This window comes from Gymnodraco acuticeps, unplaced genomic scaffold (genome assembly GCF_902827175.1).
Source record: "Gymnodraco acuticeps unplaced genomic scaffold, fGymAcu1.1, whole genome shotgun sequence".
Classification (NCBI taxonomy): domain Eukaryota; kingdom Metazoa; phylum Chordata; class Actinopteri; order Perciformes; family Bathydraconidae; genus Gymnodraco; species Gymnodraco acuticeps.
Window position 1 is genome coordinate 2,217,721 of NW_022989979.1, and position 20,777 is coordinate 2,238,497.

Sequence of the window (20,777 nt, forward strand, 5' to 3'; positions counted from 1 at the left end):
TTCACCACCAGTCAACATGACATCATCACCAGTCAACATGACATCCCCACCAGTCAACATGACATCCCCACCAGTCAACATGACATCACCATTCAACCCAACCTCACCATCAGTAAACATGACATCACCAGTCAACCCAACCTCACCATCAGTCAACATTACTTCACCATCAGTCAACCCAACTTCACCATCAGTAAACATGACATCACCAGTCAACCTTACATCACCAGTCAACCCAACATCACCAACAGTCAACATTACTTCACCACCAGTCAACCCAACTTCACCATCAGTAAACATGACATCAACATCAGCCAACATTACTTCACCATCAGTCAACATTACATCACCAGTCAACCCAACATCACCACCAGTCAATATTACATCACCAGTCAAACCAACCTCACCATCAGTCAACATTACTTCACCATCAGTCAACCCAACTTCACCATCTGTTAGCATGACATCACCACCAGCCAACCTTACATCACCAGTCAACCCAACCTCCCCATCAGTCAACATTACTTCACCATCAGTCAACCCAACTTCATCTACAACTACAACCTCAACACCTACCACAACAGAGCCAAAAATCAAGTTGGGATTTAAGTTGAAAGAAACTTTTACTCCTCAACTTGCAAACAAATCTTCACCAGCGTTCCTTGAACTAAAGAACAAAGTGACCACAGCGGTAAGTTCATATTATATATTTCTTCTGTTTTTGCGTCTTACACTATCCTTTGCTACTCAAGAACATTTATTAAAAAACACTCATTTCAAATGATTCTTTTCTTATTTCATCTTTATTCTTAAATGTTTGAATGTTTTTCAACCAAATTCATTCACAGCTCGACATGGTCTATTCAGAACAATATGGATCCAGCTTCAATCGTACTGTCATCAACAGCTTCAGGTATAAAACAATTGCTTGCCATTACATTTGTAAAATGGCTGTTCTACTTGTTTGCTAACATATACAATAGGACAATAAGGAATCAAAAATGACTTTTCAAAATATTTGTGTTACAGTCAAGGATCCGTTGAGGTAGATGCTGAACTGATATTCAATGAAGGGAATACATTACCAAATACCACTTCTGCAGCTGGAACTTTGGTGACTGCCTCTTCCAGCTCCAATTTTTCTCTCAGTGTCAACACATCTTCTATTTCTGCAGCAGGTAAGACTTGCTGTATCTTCCAACTGTCAAGTTTGATTATTGGGAGGACATACTGACTATCTTGTGACAAGAATATGTTTATCAAAACCACACAATAACGTATTTGAACATTTGTATTTGTATTTGTAGTTGTTTTGGCTGCAACTCCAGCCCCAACCACAGTTGCCCCTTCAACACCACTTGTCAACATCACCTCACCTCCAGTCAACATGACTTCATCACCAGTCAACCCAACATCACCACCAGTCAACCGGACATCATCACCAGTCAACATGACATCCCCACCAGTCAACATTACATCACCATTCAACCCAACCTCACCATCAGTAAACATGACATCACCAGTCAACCCAACCTCACCATCAGTCAACATTACTTCACCATCAGTCAACCCAACTTCACCATCAGTAAACATGACATCACCAGTCAACCTTACATCACCAGTCAACCCAACATCACCAACAGTCAACATTACTTCACCACCAGTCAACCCAACTTCACCATCAGTTAAGATGACTTCAACACCAGCCAATATTACATCATCAGTCAACCCAACCTCATCACCAGTCAACATTACATCCCCAGTTAACCCAACTTCACCATCTGTCAGCATGACATCACCACCAGTCAACTTTACATCACCAGTCAACCTTACATCACCAGTCAACCCAACCTCACCATCAGTCAACCCAACTTCACCATCAGTAAAGATGACATCACCACCAGTCAATATTACATCACCAGTCAACCCAACCTCATCATCAGTCAACATGACTTCACCACCAGTTACAACAATGCCCTTGCCTGGTAATACATGCTCTCCACAATGGATATACTATATTTTGTATTAACTTAATGATTATTATACCACTAGTCCATAATTAATTATATGTTTTCATTTTATTTAAATGTGAGATACACATTACATTACATTACATTGCATTTAGCTGACGCTTTTGTCCAAAGCGACTTACAATAAGTACATTCGACCAGGAAGACACAACCTTGAAGAAAACAGAATCATATAAGTATATCAGGTTTCATAGAGCCAAACATTTCAAGTGCTACTCAACTGGCTTTAGGTAATCCAGTCCTTTATTAGTATAAAAGTGCTTCGTTAATCGTTCTAACGCTCGAAGTGGAGTCGAAAGAGATGAGTTTTCAGTTTGCGCCGGAAGATGTGCAAGCTATCTGCCGTCCTGATGTCAATGGGGAGCTCATTCCACCATCTTGGAGCCAGGATAGCAAACCCACGTGTTTTCGCCGATGGGAACTTGGGTCCCCCTCGCAGCGAGGGCGCAACGAGTCGTTTGGCTGATGCAGAGCGTAGTGCACGCGCTGGGGTGTACGGTTTAACCATGTCCTGGATGTAGGAAGGGCCAGATCCATTCGCAGCACGGTAAGCAAGTACCAGTGTCTTGAAGTGGATTCTAGCAGTTACCGGAAGCCAGTGAAGGGAGCGGAGGAGCGGAGTGGTGTGGGAGAATTTAGGAAGGTTGAAAAACCAGACGAGCCGCTGCATTCTGGATGAGCTGCAGAGGTCGGATGGCACATGCAGGTAGACCAGCCAGGAGGGAGTTGCAGTAGTCTAGGCGTGAGATGACGAGAGCCTGGACCAGAACCTGAGTCGCTTTCTGAGTCAGCTGGGGACGTATCTTCCTGATGTTGTAAAGCGTGTATCTGCAGCAGCGGGTTGTAGCAGCGATGTTTGCAGTGAAGGACAGGTTGTTATCTAGGGTCACACCCAGATTCCTTGCAGTCTGAGTCGGGGAAACAACTGAGGTGCCGATGTTGATTGTCAGGTCAAGAGTTGGACAATCTTTTCCCGGGAGGAAGAGCAGCTCAGTCTTGTCAAGGTTGAGCTTGAGGTGGTGAGCAGACATCCACTGAGAGATGTCAGCTAGACAAGCAGAGATGCGTGCGACGACCTGGGTCTCTGAGCGGGGAAAGGACAGAATTAATTGGGTGTCGTCAGCGTAGCAGTGGTAAGAAAAACCATGCGGGCTAATGACTGATCCGAGCGAGTTTGTGTACAAGGAGAAGAGGAGGGGACCAAGAACAGAGCCCTGAGGGACCCCCGTAGTTAATTGACAAGGGTCGGACTCAGACCCTCTCCAAGTCACCCTGTAGGTACGGTCTTTCAGGTATGAGGTGAGGAGGGAAAGTGCAGAGCCAGAAACTCCAAGTTTTTGGAGAGTGCGAAGGAGGATCTGATGATTCACCGTGTCGAATGCAGCAGACAGGTCCAACAGGATGATGACAGAGGAGAGGGATGCAGTTTTGGCAGTGTGCAGTTCCTCCGTGACAGCAATGAGAGCAGTTTCTGTGGAGTGACCTGCCTTGAAACCAGAGTGGTGCGGATCCAGAAGGTTGTTCTGATTGAGATAACAGGAGAGTTGTTTAAAGACAGCGCGTTCAAGTGATTTAGACAGGAACGGGAGGAGAGAGACAGGCCTGTAGTTTATAACATCAGACGGGTTGAGAGTGGGTTTCTTTAGGAGAGGGTTTACTCTTGCCTCCTTGAGACTGTTTGGAAAGTGACCAGAAGTTAGAGAAGTGTTGATGAAATGGGTGAGAAACGGTAGAATATCAGGAGCGATAGTCTGAAGGAGGTTTGAAGGGATAGGGTCCAGAGGACAGGTGGTAGGGCGGGCAGAGGTGATGAGGGTAAGAACCTCACTTGGAGAGAGAGGGGAAAAGGAGGTTAGTGTGTTGGTGGAAGGAAGGTCTGGTGACCCAGCGGTGAGTAAAGGTGAGTCAGAAAAAGAAGAGCGAATATCATTAACCTTTTTTTCAAAGTGGGTAACAAAGTCGCTTGACAGAAGTGAGGAGGGGGGAGGAGCTTTTGGAGGGTCCAAGAGGGTGGAGAAGATGGAAAATAGTTTTTTAGGATTGGAATAGGAAGATTGGATCTTATCTTGAAAGAAAGTGCTTTTTGCCTGAGAGATCGAAGCAGAGAAAGAGGAGAGGAGAGCTTGATAGGTTAGGAGGTCGTCACGGTGTTTGGATTTCCACCATTTCCGCTCTGCTGCCCTAAGGACGGTTCTATTAGCACGCAGTGCATCATTTAGCCAGGGAGCCGGAGGGGACTGACGAGCCTGCCGAGATGTCAGAGGACAGAGCGAGTCCAGAGTGGATGAGAGAGTAGAGAGGAGAGTTTCTGCAGCAGAGTTTGGAGGCAGTAGTTGGAACGAATCAGAGGAAGGGAGGGCTGAGAGCACCGACGAGGCAAAGGTAGAGGGAGAGAGGGAGCGAAGGTTACGGCGGACAAGTGTAGGATGGGAAGAGATTAGTTTGTTATGTTTGGAAAGGGATAGAGAGAATGAAATGAAGAAGTGATCGGATGTGTGGAGCGGGTTTACAGAGAGGTTAGAAGTAGCGCAGTTCCTTGAGAATATGAGATCAAGGACATTGCCAGCTTTATGAGTCGGTGGGGACGGAGAGAGTGAGAAAGCAAAGGCGGTTAACAGAGATGTTAGTTCGTCTATCTTCCCCATCTGGAGGTTGAAGTCTCCGAGAAGTACAGCGGGAGGGCCAGTTTCAGGGATGTGTGAGAGGAGATGATCTAATTCCTCCAAGAAGTCCCCCAAGGCGCCTGGTGGACGGTAGAGAACAACAATGGTTAACTGTATAGGATGGGTTACTGTGACGGCATGGAACTCAAAGGTGGAAGGAGTAAAGTTAGGTAGCTTGAAGAGGGAAAAGCTCCATTTGGGAGAGAGCAGGAGACCAGTGCCACCTCCTCTGCCAGTGGGTCTGGGTGTATGGGAGAAGGAATATGCAGTGGAGAGAGCTGCTGGGGTGGATGTGTTGGATGGAGTAATCCAGGTCTCAGTGAGAGCAAGGAAATCCAGAGACTGCAGGGAGGTGTAGCCAGAGATGAAGTCAGCCTTAGGAACAGCTGACTGGCAGTTCCACAGGCCACCTGAAACTAGATGATGGATCTCAGTGGAGCACGTGGGATAGACGAGAGCAGGCCGGTTATATCGATTAGGAGATACACGGGGCCAGTGATAATTGCGAGAAGACACATGAACAGGAATGGATACACCAAACATGTAGCATCAGTCTTTTTCATTATTGGACCACTATCACTGGCTGACATGTATATATAGTAAAGCAACCTTTTTTGGTGTAATGTTATATTTATTTCCAATAAATATTTCCTTATTTCAAGGTAATGCAAGCACTCCGCCTGTCACTGGAACATCAGCACCACCAAGCATCACAACTACTAGCTCTCCAACTACAACTACAACCTCAACACCTACCACAACAGAGCCAAAAATCAAGTTGGGATTTAAGTTGAAAGAAACTTTTACTCCTCAACTTGCAAACAAATCTTCACCAGCGTTCCTTGAACTAAAGAACAAAGTGACCACAGCGGTAAGTTCATATTATATATTTCTTCTGTTTTTACGTCTTACACTATCCTTTGCTACTCAAGAACATTTATTAAAAAACACTAATTTCAAATGATTCTTTTCTTATATCATCTTTATTCTTAAATGTTTGAATGTTTTTCAACCAAATTCATTCACAGCTCGACATGGTCTATTCAGAACAATATGGATCCAGCTTCAATCGTACTGTCATCAACAGCTTCAGGTATAAAACAATTGCTTGCCATTACATTTGTAAAATGGCTGTTCTACTTGTTTGCTAACATATACAATAGGACAATAAGGAATCAAAAATGACTTTTCAAAATATTTGTGTTACAGTCAAGGATCCGTTGAGGTAGATGCTGAACTGATATTCAATGAAGGGAATACATTACCAAATACCACTTCTGCAGCTGGAACTTTGGTGACTGCCTCTTCCAGCTCCAATTTTTCTCTCAGTGTCAACACATGTTCTATTTCTGCAGCAGGTAAGACTTGCTGTATCTTCCAACCGTCAAGTTTGATTATTGGGAGGACATACTGACTATCTTGTGACAAGAATATGTTTATCAAAACCACACAATAACGTATTTGAACATTTGTATTTGTATTTGTAGTTGTTTTGGCTGCAACTCCAGCCCCAACCACAGTTGCCCCTTCAACACCACTTGTCAACATCACCTCACCTCCAGTCAACATGACTTCATCACCAGTCAACCCAACATCACCACCAGTCAACCGGACATCATCACCAGTCAACATGACATCATCACCAGTCAACATGACATCCCCACCAGTCAACATTACATCACCATCAGTAAACATGACATCACCAGTCAACCCAACCTCACCATCAGTCAACATTACTTCACCATCAGTCAACCCAACTCCACCATCAGTAAACATGACATCACCAGTCAACCTTACATCACCAGTCAACCCAACATCACCAACAGTCAACATTACTTCACCACCAGTCAACCCAACTTCACCATCAGTAAACATGACATCAACACCAGCCAACATTACTTCACCATCAGTCAACATTACATCACCAGTCAACCCAACATCACCACCAGTCAATATTACATCACCAGTCAAACCAACCTCACCATCAGTCAACATTACTTCACCATCAGTCAACCCAACTTCACCATCTGTTAGCATGACATCACCACCAGTCAACCTTACATCACCAGTCAAACCAACCTCACCATCAGTCAACATTACTTCACCATCAGTCAACCCAACTTCACCATCAGTTAACATGACATCAACACCATCCAATATTACATCACCAGTCAACCCAACCTCATCACCAGTCAACATTACATCCCCAGTTCACCCAACTTCACCATCTGTCAGCATGACATCACCACCAGTCAACCTTACATCACCAGTCAACCCAACCTCATCATCAGTCAACATGACTTCACCACCAGTTACAACAATGCCCTTGCCTGGTAATACATGCTCTCCACAATGGATATACTATATTTTGTATTAACTTAATGATTATTATACCACTAGTCCATAATTAATTATATGTTTTCATTTTATTTAAATGTGAGATACACCAAACATGTAGCATCAGTCTTTTTCATTATTGGACCACTATCACTGGCTGAAATGTATATATAGTAAAGCAACCTGTTATGGTGTAATGTTATATTTATTTCCAATAAATATTTCCTTATTTCAAGGTAATGCAAGCACTCCGCCTGTCACTGGAACATCAGCACCACCAAGCATCACAACTACTAGCTCTCCAACTGCAACTACAACCTCAACACCTACCACAACAGAGCCAAAAATCAAGTTGGGATTTAAGTTGAAAGAAACTTTTACTCCTCAACTTGCAAACAAATCTTCACCAGCGTTCCTTGAACTAAAGAACAAAGTGACCACAGCGGTAAGTTCATATTATATATTTCTTCTGTTTTTGCGTCTTACACTATCCTTTGCTACTCAAGAACATTTATTAAAAAACACTCATTTCAAATGATTATTTTCTTATTTCATCTTTATTCTTAAATGTTTGAATGTTTTTTAACCAAATTCATTCACAGCTCGACATGGTCTATTCAGAACAATATGGATCCAGCTTCAATCGTACTGTCATCAACAGCTTCAGGTATAAAACAATTGCTTGCCATTACATTTGTAAAATGGCTGTTCTACTTGTTTGCTAACATATACAATAGGACAATAAGGAATCAAAAATGACTTTTCAAAATATTTGTGTTACAGTCAAGGATCCGTTGAGGTAGATGCTGAACTGATATTCAATGAAGGGAATACATTACCAAATACCACTTCTGCAGCTGGAACTTTGGTGACTGCCTCTTCCAGCTCCAATTTTTCTCTCAGTGTCAACACATCTTCTATTTCTGCAGCAGGTAAGACTTGCTGTATCTTCCAACTGTCAAGTTTGATTATTGGGAGGACATACTGACTATCTTGTGACAAGAATATGTTTATCAAAACCACACAATAACGTATTTGAACATTTGTATTTGTATTTGTAGTTGTTTTGGCTGCAACTCCAGCCCCAACCACAGTTAGCCCTTCAACACCACTTGTCAACATCACCTCACCTCCAGTCAACATGACTTCATCACCAGTCAACCCAACATCACCACCAGTCAACTGGACATCATCACCAGTCAACATCACATCCCCACCAGTCAACATTACATCACCAGTCAACCCAACATCACCATCAGTAAAGATGACATCAACACCAGTCAACCGGACATCATCACCAGTCAACATGACATCATCACCAGTCGACATGACATCCCCACCAGTCAACATTACATCACCATTCAACCCAACCTCACCATCAGTAAACATGACATCACCAGTCAACCCAACCTCACCATCAGTCAACATTACTTCACCATCAGTCAACCCAACTTCACCATCAGTAAACATGACATCAACACCAGCCAACATTACTTCACCATCAGTCAATATTACATCACCAGTCAACCCAACATCACCACCAGTCAATATTACATCACCAGTCAAACCAACCTCACCATCAGTCAACATTACTTCACCATCAGTCAAACCAACTTCACCATCTGTTAGCATGACATCACCACCAGTCAACCTTACATCACCAGTCAAACCAACCTCACCATCAGTCAACATTACTTCACCATCAGTCAACCCAACTTCACCATCAGTTAACATGACATCAACACCATCCAATATTACATCACCAGTCAACCCAACCTCATCACCAGTCAACATTACATCCCCAGTTAACCCAACTTCACCATCTGTCAGCATGACATCACCACCAGTCAACCTTACATCACCAGTCAACCCAACCTCACCATCAGTCAACATTACTTCACCATCAGTCAACCCAACTTCACCATCTGTCAGCATGACATCACCACCAGTCAATATTACATCACCAGTCAAACCCAACCTCATCATCAGCCAACATGACTTCACCACCAGTTACAACAATGCCCTTGCCTGGTAATACATGCTCTCCACCATGGATATACTATATTCTGTATTAACTTAATGATTATTATACCACTAGTCCATAATTAATTATATGTTTTCATTTTATTTAAATGTGAGCTACACCAAAGATGTAGCATCAGTCTTTTCATTATTGGACCACTATCACTGGCTGAAATGTATATATGTATACATCTCTTTCGACTCCACTTCGAGCGTTAGAACTATTAACGAAGCACTTTTATACTAATAAAGGACTGGCTTACCTAAAGCCAATGGAGTAGCACTTGAAAACGTTTGGCTCTATGAAACCTGATGTACTTATATGATTCTGTTTTCTTCAAGGTTGTGTCTTCCTGGTCGAATGTACTTATTGTAAGTCGCTTTGGATAAAAGCGTCAGCTAAATGCAATGTAATGTAATGTAATGTAATATATAGTAAAGCAACCTTTTTTGGTGTAATGTTATATTTATTTCCAATAAATATTTCCTTATTTCAAGGTAATGCAAGCACTCCGCCTGTCACTGGAACATCAGCACCACCAAGTATCACAACTACTAGCTCTCCAACTACAACTACAACCTCAACACCTACCACAACAGAGCCAAAAATCAAGTTGGGATTTAAGTTGAAAGAAACTTTTACTCCTCAACTTGCAAACAAATCTTCACCAGCGTTCCTTGAACTAAAGAACAAAGTGACCACAGCGGTAAGTTCATATTATATATTTCTTCTGTTTTTGCGTCTTACACTATCCTTTGCTACTCAAGAACATTTATTAAAAAACACTCATTTCAAATGATTCTTTTCTTATTTCATCTTTATTCTTAAATGTTTGAATGTTTTTCAACCAAATTCATTCACAGCTCGACATGGTCTATTCAGAACAATATGGATCCAGCTTCAATCGTACTGTCATCAACAGCTTCAGGTATAAAACAATTGCTTGCCATTACATTTGTAAAATGGCTGTTCTACTTGTTTGCTAACATATACAATAGGACAATAAGGAATCAAAAATGACTTTTCAAAATATTTGTGTTACAGTCAAGGATCCGTTGAGGTAGATGCTGAACTGATATTCAATGAAGGGAATACATTACCAAATACCACTTCTGCAGCTGGAACTTTGGTGACTGCCTCTTCCAGCTCCAATTTTTCTCTCAGTGTCAACACATGTTCTATTTCTGCAGCAGGTAAGACTTGCTGTATCTTCCAACTGTCAAGTTTGATTATTGGGAGGACATACTGACTATCTTGTGACAAGAATATGTTTATCAAAACCACACAATAACGTATTTGAACATTTGTATTTGTATTTGTAGTTGTTTTGGCTGCAACTCCAGCCCCAACCACAGTTGCCCCTTCAACACCACTTGTCAACATCACCTCACCTCCAGTCAACATGACTTCATCACCAGTCAACCCAACATCACCACCAGTCAACTGGACATCATCACCAGTCAACATCACATCCCCACCAGTCAACATTACATCACCAGTCAACCCAACATCACCATCAGTAAAGATGACATCAACACCAGTCAACCGGACATCATCACCAGTCAACATGACATCATCACCAGTCGACATGACATCCCCACCAGTCAACATTACATCACCATTCAACCCAACCTCACCATCAGTAAACATGACATCACCAGTCAACCCAACCTCACCATCAGTCAACATTACTTCACCATCAGTCAACCCAACTTCACCATCAGTTAACATGACATCAACACCATCCAATATTACATCACCAGTCAACCCACCTCATCACCAGTCAACATTACATCCCCAGTTAACCCAACTTCACCATCTGTCAGCATGACATCACCACCAGTCAACCTTACATCACCAGTCAACCCAACCTCACCATCAGTCAACATTACTTCACCATCAGTCAACCCAACTTCACCATCTGTCAGCATGACATCACCACCAGTCAATATTACATCACCAGTCAACCCAACCTCATCATCAGCCAACATGACTTCACCACCAGTTACAACAATGCCCTTGCCTGGTAATACATGCTCTCCACCATGGATATACTATATTCTGTATTAACTTAATGATTATTATACCACTAGTCCATAATTAATTATATGTTTTCATTTTATTTAAATGTGAGCTACACCAAAGATGTAGCATCAGTCTTTTTCATTATTGGACCACTATCACTGGCTGAAATGTATATATGTATACATCTCTTTCGACTCCACTTCGAGCGTTAGAACTATTAACGAAGCACTTTTATACTAATAAAGGACTGGCTTACCTAAAGCCAATGGAGTAGCACTTGAAACGTTTGGCTCTATGAAACCTGATGTACTTATATGATTCTGTTTTCTTCAAGGTTGTGTCTTCCTGGTCGAATGTACTTATTGTAAGTCGCTTTGGATAAAAGCGTCAGCTAAATGCAATGTAATGTAATGTAATGTAATATATAGTAAAGCAACCTTTTTTGGTGTAATGTTATATTTATTTCCAATAAATATTTCCTTATTTCAAGGTAATGCAAGCACTCCGCCTGTCACTGGAACATCAGCACCACCAAGTATCACAACTACTAGCTCTCCAACTACAACTACAACCTCAACACCTACCACAACAGAGCCAAAAATCAAGTTGGGATTTAAGTTGAAAGAAACTTTTACTCCTCAACTTGCAAACAAATCTTCACCAGCGTTCCTTGAACTAAAGAACAAAGTGACCACAGCGGTAAGTTCATATTATATATTTCTTCTGTTTTTGCGTCTTACACTATCCTTTGCTACTCAAGAACATTTATTAAAAAACACTAATTTCAAATGATTCTTTTCTTATATTCATCTTTATTCTTAAATGTTTGAATGTTTTTCAACCAAATTCATTCACAGCTCGACATGGTCTATTCAGAACAATATGGATCCAGCTTCAATCGTACTGTCATCAACAGCTTCAGGTATAACACAATTGCTTGCCATTACATTTGTAAAATGGCTATTCTACTTGTTTGCTAACATATACAATAGGACAATAAGGAATCAAAAATGACTTTTCAAAATATTTGTGTTACAGTCAAGGATCCGTTGAGGTAGATGCTGAACTGATATTCAATGAAGGGAATACATTACCAAATACCACTTCTGCAGCTGGAACTTTGGTGACTGCCTCTTCCAGCTCCAATTTTTCTCTCAGTGTCAACACATGTTCTATTTCTGCAGCAGGTAAGGCTTGCTGTATCTTCCAACTGTCAAGTTTGATTATTGGGAGGACATACTGACTATCTTGTGACAAGAATATGTTTATCAAAACCACACAATAACGTATTTGAACATTTGTATTTGTATTTGTAGTTGTTTTGGCTGCAACTCCAGCCCCAACCACAGTTGCCCCTTCAACACCACTTGTCAACATCACCTCACCTCCAGTCAACATGACTTCATCACCAGTCAACCCAACATCACCACCAGTCAACCCAACATCACCACCAGTCAACCCAACATCACCACCAGTCAACCGGACATCATCACCAGTCAACATGACATCATCACCAGTCAACATGACATCCCCACCAGTCAACATTACATCACCATTCAACCCAACCTCACCATCAGTAAACATGACATCACCAGTCAACCCAACCTCACCATCAGTCAACATTACTTCACCATCAGTCAACCCAACTCCACCATCAGTAAAGTTGACATCACCAGTCAACCTTACATCACCAGTCAACCCAACATCACCAACAGTCAACATTACTTCACCACCAGTCAACCCAACTTCACCATCAGTAAACATGACATCAACACCAGCCAACATTACTTCACCATCAGTCAACATTACATCACCAGTCAACCCAACATCACCACCAGTCAATATTACATCACCAGTCAAACCAACCTCACCATCAGTCAACATTACTTCACCATCAGTCAACCCAACTTCACCATCTGTCAGCATGACATCACCACCAGTCAACCTTACATCACCAGTCAAACCAACCTCACCATCAGTCAACATTACTTCACCATCAGTCAACCCAACTTCACCATCAGTTAACATGACATCAACACCATCCAATATTACATCACCAGTCAACCCAACCTCATCACCAGTCAACATTACATCCCCAGTTCACCCAACTTCACCATCTGTCGGCATGACATCACCACCAGTCAACCTTACATCACCAGTCAACCCAACCTCATCATCAGTCAACATGACTTCACCACCAGTTACAACAATGCCCTTGCCTGGTAATACATGCTCTCCACAATGGATATACTATATTTTGTATTAACTTAATGATTATTATACCACTAGTCCATAATTAATTATATGTTTTCATTTTATTTAAATGTGAGATACACCAAACATGTAGCATCAGTCTTTTTCATTATTGGACCACTATCACTGGCTGAAATGTATATATAGTAAAGCAACCTGTTATGGTGTAATGTTATATTTATTTCCAATAAATATTTCCTTATTTCAAGGTAATGCAAGCACTCCGCCTGTCACTGGAACATCAGCACCACCAAGCATCACAACTACTAGCTCTCCAACTGCAACTACAACCTCAACACCTACCACAACAGAGCCAAAAATCAAGTTGGGATTTAAGTTGAAAGAAACTTTTACTCCTCAACTTGCAAACAAATCTTCACCAGCGTTCCTTGAACTAAAGAACAAAGTGACCACAGCGGTAAGTTCATATTATATATTTCTTCTGTTTTTGCGTCTTACACTATCCTTTGCTACTCAAGAACATTTATTAAAAAACGCTAATTTCAAATGATTCTTTTCTTATATCATCTTTATTCTTAAATGTTTGAATGTTTTTCAACCAAATTCATTCACAGCTCGACATGGTCTATTCAGAACAATATGGATCCAGCTTCAATCGTACTGTCATCAACAGCTTCAGGTATAAAACAATTGCTTGCCATTACATTTGTAAAATGGCTGTTCTACTTGTTTGCTAACATATACAATAGGACAATAAGGAATCAAAAATGACTTTTCAAAATATTTGTGTTACAGTCAAGGATCCGTTGAGGTAGATGCTGAACTGATATTCAATGAAGGGAATACATTACCAAATACCACTTCTGCAGCTGGAACTTTGGTGACTGCCTCTTCCAGCTCCAATTTTTCTCTCAGTGTCAACACATCTTCTATTTCTGCAGCAGGTAAGACTTGCTGTATCTCCCAACTGTCAAGTTTGATTATTGGGAGGACATACTGACTATCTTGTGACAAGAATATGTTTATCAAAACCACACAATAACGTATTTGAACATTTGTATTTGTATTTGTAGTTGTTTTGGCTGCAACTCCAGCCCCAACCACAGTTGCCCCTTCAACACCACTTGTCAACATCACCTCACCTCCAGTCAACATGACTTCATCACCAGTCAACCCAACATCACCACCAGTCAACCGGACATCATCACCAGTCAACATGACATCATCACCAGTCAACATGACATCACCACCAGTCAACATTACATCACCATTCAACCCAACCTCACCATCAGTAAACATGACATCACCAGTCAACCCAACCTCACCATCAGTCAACATTACTTCACCATCAGTCAACCCAACTTCACCATCAGTAAACATGACATCACCAGTCAACCTTACATCACCAGTCAACCCAACATCACCAACAGTCAACATTACTTCACCACCAGTCAACCCAACTTCACCATCAGTTAAGATGACATCAACACCAGCCAATATTACATCATCAGTCAACCCAACCTCATCACCAGTCAACATTACATCCCCATTTAACCCAACTTCACCATCTGTCAGTATGACATCACCACCAGTCAACCTTACATCACCAGTCAACCTTACATCACCAGTCAACCCAACCTCACCATCAGTCAACCCAACTTCACCATCAGTAAAGATGACATCACCACCAGTCAATATTACATCACCAGTCAACCCAACCTCATCATCAGTCAACATGACTTCACCACCAGTTACAACAATGCCCTTGCCTGGTAATACATGCTCTCCACAATGGATATACTATATTTTGTATTAACTTAATGATTATTATACCACTAGTCCATAATTAATTATATGTTTTCATTTTATTTAAATGTGAGATACACCAAACATGTAGCATCAGTCTTTTTCATTATTGGACCACTATCACTGGCTGAAATGTATATATAGTAAAGCAACCTTTTTTGGTGTAATGTTATATTTATTTCCAATAAATATTTCCTTATTTCAAGGTAATGCAAGCACTCCGCCTGTCACTGGAACATCAGCACCACCAAGCATCACAACTACTAGCTCTCCAACTACAACTACAACCTCAACACCTACCACAACAGAGCCAAAAATCAAGTTGGGATTTAAGTTGAAACAAACTTTTACTCCTCAACTTGCAAACAAATCTTCACCAGCGTTCCTTGAACTAAAGAACAAAGTGACCACAGCGGTAAGTTCATATTATATATTTCTTCTGTTTTTACGTCTTACACTATCCTTTGCTACTCAAGAACATTTATTAAAAAACACTAATTTCAAATGATTCTTTTCTTATATCATCTTTATTCTTAAATGTTTGAATGTTTTTCAACCAAATTCATTCACAGCTCGACATGGTCTATTCAGAACAATATGGATCCAGCTTCAATCGTACTGTCATCAACAGCTTCAGGTATAAAACAATTGCTTGCCATTACATTTGTAAAATGGCTGTTCTACTTGTTTGCTAACATATACAATAGGACAATAAGGAATCAAAAATGACTTTTCAAAATATTTGTGTTACAGTCAAGGATCCGTTGAGGTAGATGCTGAACTGATATTCAATGAAGGGAATACATTACCAAATACCACTTCTGCAGCTGGAACTTTGGTGACTGCCTCTTCCAGCTCCAATTTTTCTCTCAGTGTCAACACATGTTCTATTTCTGCAGCAGGTAAGACTTGCTGTATCTTCCAACCGTCAAGTTTGATTATTGGGAGGACATACTGACTATCTTGTGACAAGAATATGTTTATCAAAACCACACAATAACGTATTTGAACATTTGTATTTGTATTTGTAGTTGTTTTGGCTGCAACTCCAGCCCCAACCACAGTTGCCCCTTCAACACCACTTGTCAACATCACCTCACCTCCAGTCAACATGACTTCATCACCAGTCAACCCAACATCACCACCAGTCAACCCAACATCACCACCAGTCAACCGGACATCATCACCAGTCAACATGACATCCCCACCAGTCAACATTACATCACCATTCAACCCAACCTCACCATCAGTAAACATGACATCACCAGTCAACCCAACCTCACCATCAGTCAACATTACTTCACCATCAGTCAACCCAACTCCACCATCAGTAAACATGACATCACCAGTCAACCTTACATCACCAGTCAACCCAACATCACCAACAGTCAACATTACTTCACCACCAGTCAACCCAACTTCACCATCAGTAAACATGACATCAACACCAGCCAACATTACTTCACCATCAGTCAACATTACATCACCAGTCAACCCAACATCACCACCAGTCAATATTACATCACCAGTCAAACCAACCTCACCATCAGTCAACATTACTTCACCATCAGTCAACCCAACTTCACCATCAGTTAACATGACATCAACACCATCCAATATTACATCACCAGTCAACCCAACCTCATCACCAGTCAACATTACATCCCCAGTTTACCCAACTTCACCATCTGTCAGCATGACATCACCACCAGTCAACCTTACATCACCAGTCAACATGACTTCACCACCAGTTACAACAATGCCCTTGCCTGGTAATACATGCTCTCCACAATGGATATACTATATTTTGTATTAACTTAATGATTATTATACCACTAGTCCATAATTAATTATATGTTTTCATTTTATTTAAATGTGAGATACACCAAACATGTAGCATCAGTCTTTTTCATTATTGGACCACTATCACTGGCTGAAATGTATATATAGTAAAGCAACCTGTTATGGTGTAATGTTATATTTATTTCCAATAAATATTTCCTTATTTCAAGGTAATGCAAGCACTCCGCCTGTCACTGGAACATCAGCACCACCAAGCATCACAACTACTAGCTCTCCAACTGCAACTACAACCTCAACACCTACCACAACAGAGCCAAAAATCAAGTTGGGATTTAAGTTGAAAGAAACTTTTACTCCTCAACTTGCAAACAAATCTTCACCAGCGTTCCTTGAACTAAAGAACAAAGTGACCACAGCGGTAAGTTCATATTATATATTTCTTCTGTTTTTGCGTCTTACACTATCCTTTGCTACTCAAGAACATTTATTAAAAAACACTCATTTCAAATGATTCTTTTCTTATTTCATCTTTATTCTTAAATGTTTGAATGTTTTTTAACCAAATTCATTCACAGCTCGACATGGTCTATTCAGAACAATATGGATCCAGCTTCAATCGTACTGTCATCAACAGCTTCAGGTATAAAACAATTGCTTGCCATTACATTTGTAAAATGGCTGTTCTACTTGTTTGCTAACATATACAATAGGACAATAAGGAATCAAAAATGACTTTTCAAAATATTTGTGTTACAGTCAAGGATCCGTTGAGGTAGATGCTGAACTGATATTCAATGAAGGGAATACATTACCAAATACCACTTCTGCAGCTGGAACTTTGGTGACTGCCTCTTCCAGCTCCAATTTTTCTCTCAGTGTCAACACATCTTCTATTTCTGCAGCAGGTAAGACTTGCTGTATCTTCCAACTGTCAAGTTTGATTATTGGGAGGACATACTGACTATCTTGTGACAAGAATATGTTTATCAAAACCACACAATAACGTATTTGAACATTTGTATTTGTATTTGTAGTTGTTTTGGCTGCAACTCCAGCCCCAACCACAGTTGCCCCTTCAACACCACTTGTCAACATCACCTCACCTCCAGTCAACATGACTTCATCACCAGTCAACCCAACATCACCACCAGTCAACTGGACATCATCACCAGTCAACATGACATCCCCACCAGTCAACATTACATCACCAGTCAACCCAACATCACCATCAGTAAAGATGACATCAACACCAGTCAACCGGACATCATCACCAGTCAACATGACATCATCACCAGTCAACATGACATCCCCACCAGTCAACATTACATCACCATTCAACCCAACCTCACCATCAGTAAACATGACATCACCAGTCAACCCAACATCACCAACAGTCAACATTACTTCACCACCAGTCAACCCAACTTCACCATCAGTAAACATGACATCAACACCAGCCAACATTACTTCACCATCAGTCAATATTACATCACCAGTCAACCCAACATCACCACCAGTCAATATTACATCACCAGTCAAACCAACCTCACCATCAGTCAACATTACTTCACCATCAGTCAAACCAACTTCACCATCTGTTAGCATGACATCACCACCAGTCAACCTTACATCACCAGTCAAACCAACCTCACCATCAGTCAACATTACTTCACCATCAGTCAACCCAACTTCACCATCAGTTAACATGACATCAACACCATCCAATATTACATCACCAGTCAACCCAACCTCATCACCAGTCAACATTACATCCCCAGTTAACCCAACTTCACCATCTGTCAGCATGACATCACCACCAGTCAACCTTACATCACCAGTCAACCCAACCTCACCATCAGTCAACATTACTTCACCATCAGTCAACCCAACTTCACCATCTGTCAGCATGACATCACCACCAGTCAATATTACATCACCAGTCAACCCAACCTCATCATCAGTCAACATGACTTCACCACCAGTTACAACAATGCCCTTGCCTGGTAATACATGCTCTCCACCATGGATATACTATATTCTGTATTAACTTAATGATTATTATACCACTAGTCCATAATTAATTATATGTTTTCATTTTATTTAAATGTGAGCTACACCAAAGATGTAGCATCAGTATTTTTCATTATTGGACCACTATCACTGGCTGAAATGTATATATGTATACATCTCTTTCGACTCCACTTCGAGCGTTAGAACTATTAACGAAGCACTTTTATACTAATAAAGGACTGGCTTACCTAAAGCCAATGGAGTAGCACTTGAAACGTTTGGCTCTATGAAACCTGATGTACTTATATGATTCTGTTTTCTTCAAGGTTGTGTCTTCCTGGTCGAATGTACTTATTGTAAGTCGCTTTGGATAAAAGCGTCAGCTAAATGCAATGTAATGTAATGTAATGTAATATATAGTAAAGCAACCTTTTTTGGTGTAATGTTATATTTATTTCCAATAAATATTTCCTTATTTCAAGGTAATGCAAGCACTCCGCCTGTCACTGGAACATCAGCACCACCAAGCATCACAACTACTAGCTCTCCAACTACAACTACAACCTCAACACCTACCACAACAGAGCCAAAAATCAAGTTGGGATTTAAGTTGAAAGAAACTTTTACTCCTCAACTTGCAAACAAATCTTCACCAGCGTTCCTTGAACTAAAGAACAAAGTGACAACAGCGGTAAGTTCATATTATATATTTCTTCTGTTTTTGCGTCTTACACTATCCTTTGCTACTCAAGAACATTTATTAAAAAACACTAATTTCAAATGATTCTTTTCTTATTTCATCTTTATTCTTAAATGTTTGAATGTTTTTCAACCAAATTCATTCACAGCTCGACATGGTCTATTCAGAACAATATGGATCCAGCTTCAATCGTACTGTCATCAACAGCTTCAGGTATAACACAATTGCTTGCCATTACATTTGTAAAATGGCTGTTCTACTTGTTTGCTAACATATACAATAGGACAATAAGGAATCAAAAATGACTTTTCAAAATATTTGTGTTACAGTCAAGGATCCGTTGAGGTAGATGCTGAACTGATATTCAATGAAGGGAATACATTACCAAATACCACTTCTGCAGCTGGAACTTTGGTGACTGCCTCTTCCAGCTCCAATTTTTCTCTCAGTGTCAACACATGTTCTATTTCTGCAGCAGGTAAGACTTGCTGTATCTTCCAACTGTCAAGTTTGATTATTGGGAGGACATACTGACTATCTTGTGACAAGAATATGTTTATCAAAACCACACAATAACGTATTTGAACATTTGTATTTGTAGTTGTTTTGGCTGCAACTCCAGCCCCAACCACAGTTGCCCCTTCAACACCACTTGTCAACATCACCTCACCTCCAGTCAACATGACTTCATCACCAGTCAACATGACATCATTACCAGTCAACATGACATCCCCACCAGTCAACATTACATCACCATTCAACCCAACCTCACCATCAGTAAACATGACATCACCAGTCAACCCAACCTCACCATCAGTCAACATTACTTCACCATCAGTCAACCCAACTTCACCATCAGTAAACATGACATCACCAGTCAACCCTTACATCACCAGTCAACCCAACATCACCAACAGTCAACATTACTTCACCACCAGTCAACCCAACTTCACCATCAGTTAAGATGACATCAACACCAGCCAATATTACATCATCAGTCAACCCAACCTCATCACCAGTCAACATTACATCCCCATTTAACCCAACTTCACCATCTGTCAGCATGACATCACCACCAGTCAACCTTACATCACCAGTCAACCTTACATCACCAGTCAACCCAACCTCACCATCAGTCAACCCAACTTCACCATCAGTAAAGATGA

General features: G+C 40.9%; 1 protein-coding gene across 1 annotated transcript; it reads left to right on the forward strand.

Moving 5' to 3' along the window:
- Nucleotides 1–155: 155 nt before the first annotated feature.
- LOC117543386 (mucin-2-like) lies at nt 156–20,678 on the forward strand. Its single transcript, XM_034211618.1, has 32 exons — nt 156–691; nt 849–913; nt 1,030–1,178; nt 1,308–1,985; nt 5,356–5,564; nt 5,722–5,786; nt 5,903–6,051; nt 6,181–6,365; nt 8,379–8,921; nt 9,025–9,061; nt 9,551–9,759; nt 9,917–9,981; nt 10,098–10,246; nt 10,376–10,481; nt 12,522–13,300; nt 13,541–13,749; nt 13,907–13,971; nt 14,088–14,236; nt 14,366–15,064; nt 15,305–15,513; nt 15,671–15,735; nt 15,852–16,000; nt 16,130–16,870; nt 17,111–17,319; nt 17,477–17,541; nt 17,658–17,806; nt 17,936–18,904; nt 19,394–19,602; nt 19,760–19,824; nt 19,941–20,089; nt 20,213–20,488; nt 20,674–20,678. Exons 1-32 carry the CDS (start codon nt 200–202, stop codon nt 20,676–20,678), a joined length of 8,262 nt encoding a protein of 2,753 aa, XP_034067509.1. The 5' UTR covers nt 156–199.
- Nucleotides 20,679–20,777: the final 99 nt, after the last annotated feature.